The 2683-nt window shown below is 56.9% G+C and overlaps 2 protein-coding genes across 2 annotated transcripts in view; both read left to right on the top strand.

Annotated features, from left to right (window-relative positions):
- The window catches only part of LOC113204194 (endothelial lipase), a 14751-nt gene that overhangs the window by 9746 nt on the left and 2322 nt on the right, over nt 1-2683 (top strand). The gene's annotated exons all lie outside the window — the stretch shown is intronic.
- On the top strand, nt 73-2677 carry LOC113204234 (clavesin-1-like). Its single transcript, XM_026419338.2, has 6 exons — nt 73-403; nt 1156-1321; nt 1410-1665; nt 1751-1861; nt 1948-2050; nt 2293-2677. Exons 1-6 carry the CDS (start codon nt 229-231, stop codon nt 2445-2447), a joined length of 966 nt encoding a protein of 321 aa, XP_026275123.1. The 5' UTR covers nt 73-228; the 3' UTR covers nt 2448-2677.

The following is a 2683-nucleotide window of genomic DNA, read 5'->3' as shown; positions in this document are numbered from 1 at the left end:
CCCGCGAGCAAAGCGCGCGGCGCGGGCCGGGGCGTGGGGCGGGGCGCGGGGCAGGACGCGGGGCAGGGCGCGGGGCGGGGCGGGGAAGACGCTGGACTCGAGTCGGACCGGCGCCCGGCGCGAAAATCATCCTCCAGTCGGAAGCAAACCCGCGTCGAGTGCGACACGCCGACCATCCTCGCCAGCAAAGTTGTGAACAAGAGTTCGTAGCTTTCGCTTTTTTCCAAAATGGTGGCGTCGACCAACGTGCCTTGCCCCGTGCTGCCCGAGGGCTGGAGGGTGCCCGCCGAACTGCGCAAGAAGGTCCTGGCCAAGCTGGAGACGAACGACGACCGCCTTGCGAAGGACGCGGAAACCCTCAGAGCCTGGGTCAACATGCAGCCCCATCTGCCACACCTGCCAGGTGAGTGAAGGGCCAGCAGTGCAGGGGCCCGTTCATGCAGGTGCCAACCGAGAAGTCAAACCTCGGCGACAGCCGATTACTTCATAGATTATGCGTAGCGTTCGTTACGTGGTGCCACCGAGCGACAAACTTGCCGCGGGGCAGTTGCAGGACCGAGAGAGTCGCGCGTCAGGAAATGGACAAGCTGTGTGTGGTGCCGTAACAACACAAACTACTAATTCGTGTACGACTGAGATATCATCCGCAAAGAAAGTAATATGGCTGGCGCACTAAGTGGCATTCGGGGGGCGTGTAATGCCCGAGCAATGAGCCGGTGCGCGCGAGCGTGGCGAGATCATCATGCAGTGCTCGCGAGTGTGGTCAGTACAGGGGGGCGTGGCGGACGGCGGCGGCCCGCCGATGTCGCATAACGTGAACAAAATTATAGCGTGGAGCCCCGAAAGAATGATGATATCGTTGGTCTGCAATAGCAGAGGAGTTAGTTTGTGGGTGTGTATATGTGGGGAGGGGGGGGGCATGTCCTTTTGTTGTTGTGCGTGGGAGATTGTTAGATCCTTAGTCTTAATCGGCTCCGAATTCGCGGCGGAAATGGCATTTCGCGACCACATCTCTACGCGAGTAGCCCCGGAGTGCCAATTCCCAACAAACATGCCAATACTATTAAAACGCTGAACCCGTCACTATATTTAGCCACTTTGCCCTGGCCATGTTTCACACTAACTTAATAACAAATGTTTTGCGTCGCCCTGCAGAGTCCGAGCTATACATGCTTAAGCAGTACCTCGTGTACTCAAAGAATTCGATGGAGAAGGCGAAGAGAGGTCTGGACACCTACTACACCGCCCGTTCGGCGCACTGGGACTTCTTCGGTAGCTTCAACATCGACGAGGAGCGCATGAAACGCTACGCCTCCCTGATGTAAGCAGCCGAGTCAGAGCTAAACGTTGCCACCTAGTAGCATGAGAGATGGTGTGTAAGTACAGGGTCCCTAACTCTGTCCTTGTAGGCAGATCGGAATGTCCAAGGAGCTGACCGCCAACTTGCACCGAATCCTCTTCGTCAGGACGACGCCCGAAGAACTGACACCCCAGCTCATGGACCTGCTATGCAGCATCAACCTCCTGAAGGCCGACATCATCCTGCGCCTCGACACTTGTCTCGGGTTTGAGGTGATCATCGACCTGGCCAACTATTCGTCCAACCACGCCAAGATCATGGCCATGTCGCTCACCACCATGAAGAACTACCTCACGTGCACGCTGGTTAGTGTGTTGTTCCGTCAGTCAAGTGTCTCGTGTCTGTGAAGGGCAAAACACTTTTACTGACTACCGCCCCGTCTGTCCACAGAATGCGCTGCCCGTCAGAGTGAAGCACCTCCACTTTGTCAATGCACCTTCCATGTTCACCACCACCTTCTCCCTCATCCAGCCCATGCTCAAGGAAAAGTTGAGGAAGCGGGTGAGTTCTCGTCGATCTGCGTGTCGTCTGCGGTGTGGCTCGAAGCGCGCCCCGGCTCACCGAACCACCTCTCCTTCTTTGCGCAGGTCCTGATGCACAAGAGCCTTAAGAGCCTGTACGCGCACGTGTCGCCGCAGTACCTGCCCCGTGACATGGGCGGCGAGCTCCCCAGCACCGAGGAGATGGAAGGTAGGTCAGGCGTGCCCTCGGGCGTGCCGATGATGTGCTAGTGCGGCAACCACGGCGCGGCCTACGGCTAGTTTGGTTACACCGTGAGACTGGACTCTGCCGCTCCCAAAAAATACACACAATTCGGTGTTGTGCAAACCGGTCGGAGGCGGTGTCCGTGGTGCCAGGCCGGCTCCGGCTGGCGGCCCTGCCCTCACCGGCAAAGTCAAGTTCATGGGCGTGTGTGTGTGTCTATGTTACAGTGGAACTGAGGAAAATCTTCCTGGGCTTGTCGGACATATTCGCGTTCCAGAGGACGCTCAAGACCGACGAGTCCAGGCGGCCGGGTGGCCCCTCTGAGATGCACGGCAACACCTTCGGCTGCGAAGGCAGTTTCAGGAGCATCTCACTCGACTAGCGCGGGTCGCAGCGGAAGTGTACCGAGACTGTTTAAGCGAGGGAAAAAAAACTGTTGTGGGTAAACAAGGTGCATGACATGTGTGCCTTGGGCGAAGAAACGAGTCTGACCAAATGGTGACCATCACCGTTTGATTGTATTTTTAATGTGATATGATAAGAGTCTGATGCGCGGATTTGCAGCATGTGCAGTTCCGCAGCTTCAGTTATTCATTTCTTTCCAAAGTATTCTACTGT

The sequence above is a fragment of the Frankliniella occidentalis genome, unplaced genomic scaffold (assembly GCF_000697945.3).
Source record: "Frankliniella occidentalis isolate FOCC.00 unplaced genomic scaffold, Focc_3.1 Scaffold4, whole genome shotgun sequence".
NCBI classification, from domain to species: domain Eukaryota; kingdom Metazoa; phylum Arthropoda; class Insecta; order Thysanoptera; family Thripidae; genus Frankliniella; species Frankliniella occidentalis.
This window is presented reverse-complemented; position numbering and strand designations above follow the sequence as displayed.

Excerpts from the sequence above, each read along its gene's own strand:
- LOC113204234 (XM_026419338.2), top strand. The coding sequence starts at position 229 with ATGGTGGCGTCGACCAACGTGCCTTGCCCCGTGCTGCCCGAGGGCTGG. Across the intron at positions 404-1,155 it reads CCATCTGCCACACCTGCCAG|AGTCCGAGCTATACATGCTT; the intron begins GTGAGTGAAGGG and ends GTCGCCCTGCAG. Across the intron at positions 1,666-1,750 it reads ACTACCTCACGTGCACGCTG|AATGCGCTGCCCGTCAGAGT; the intron begins GTTAGTGTGTTG and ends GTCTGTCCACAG.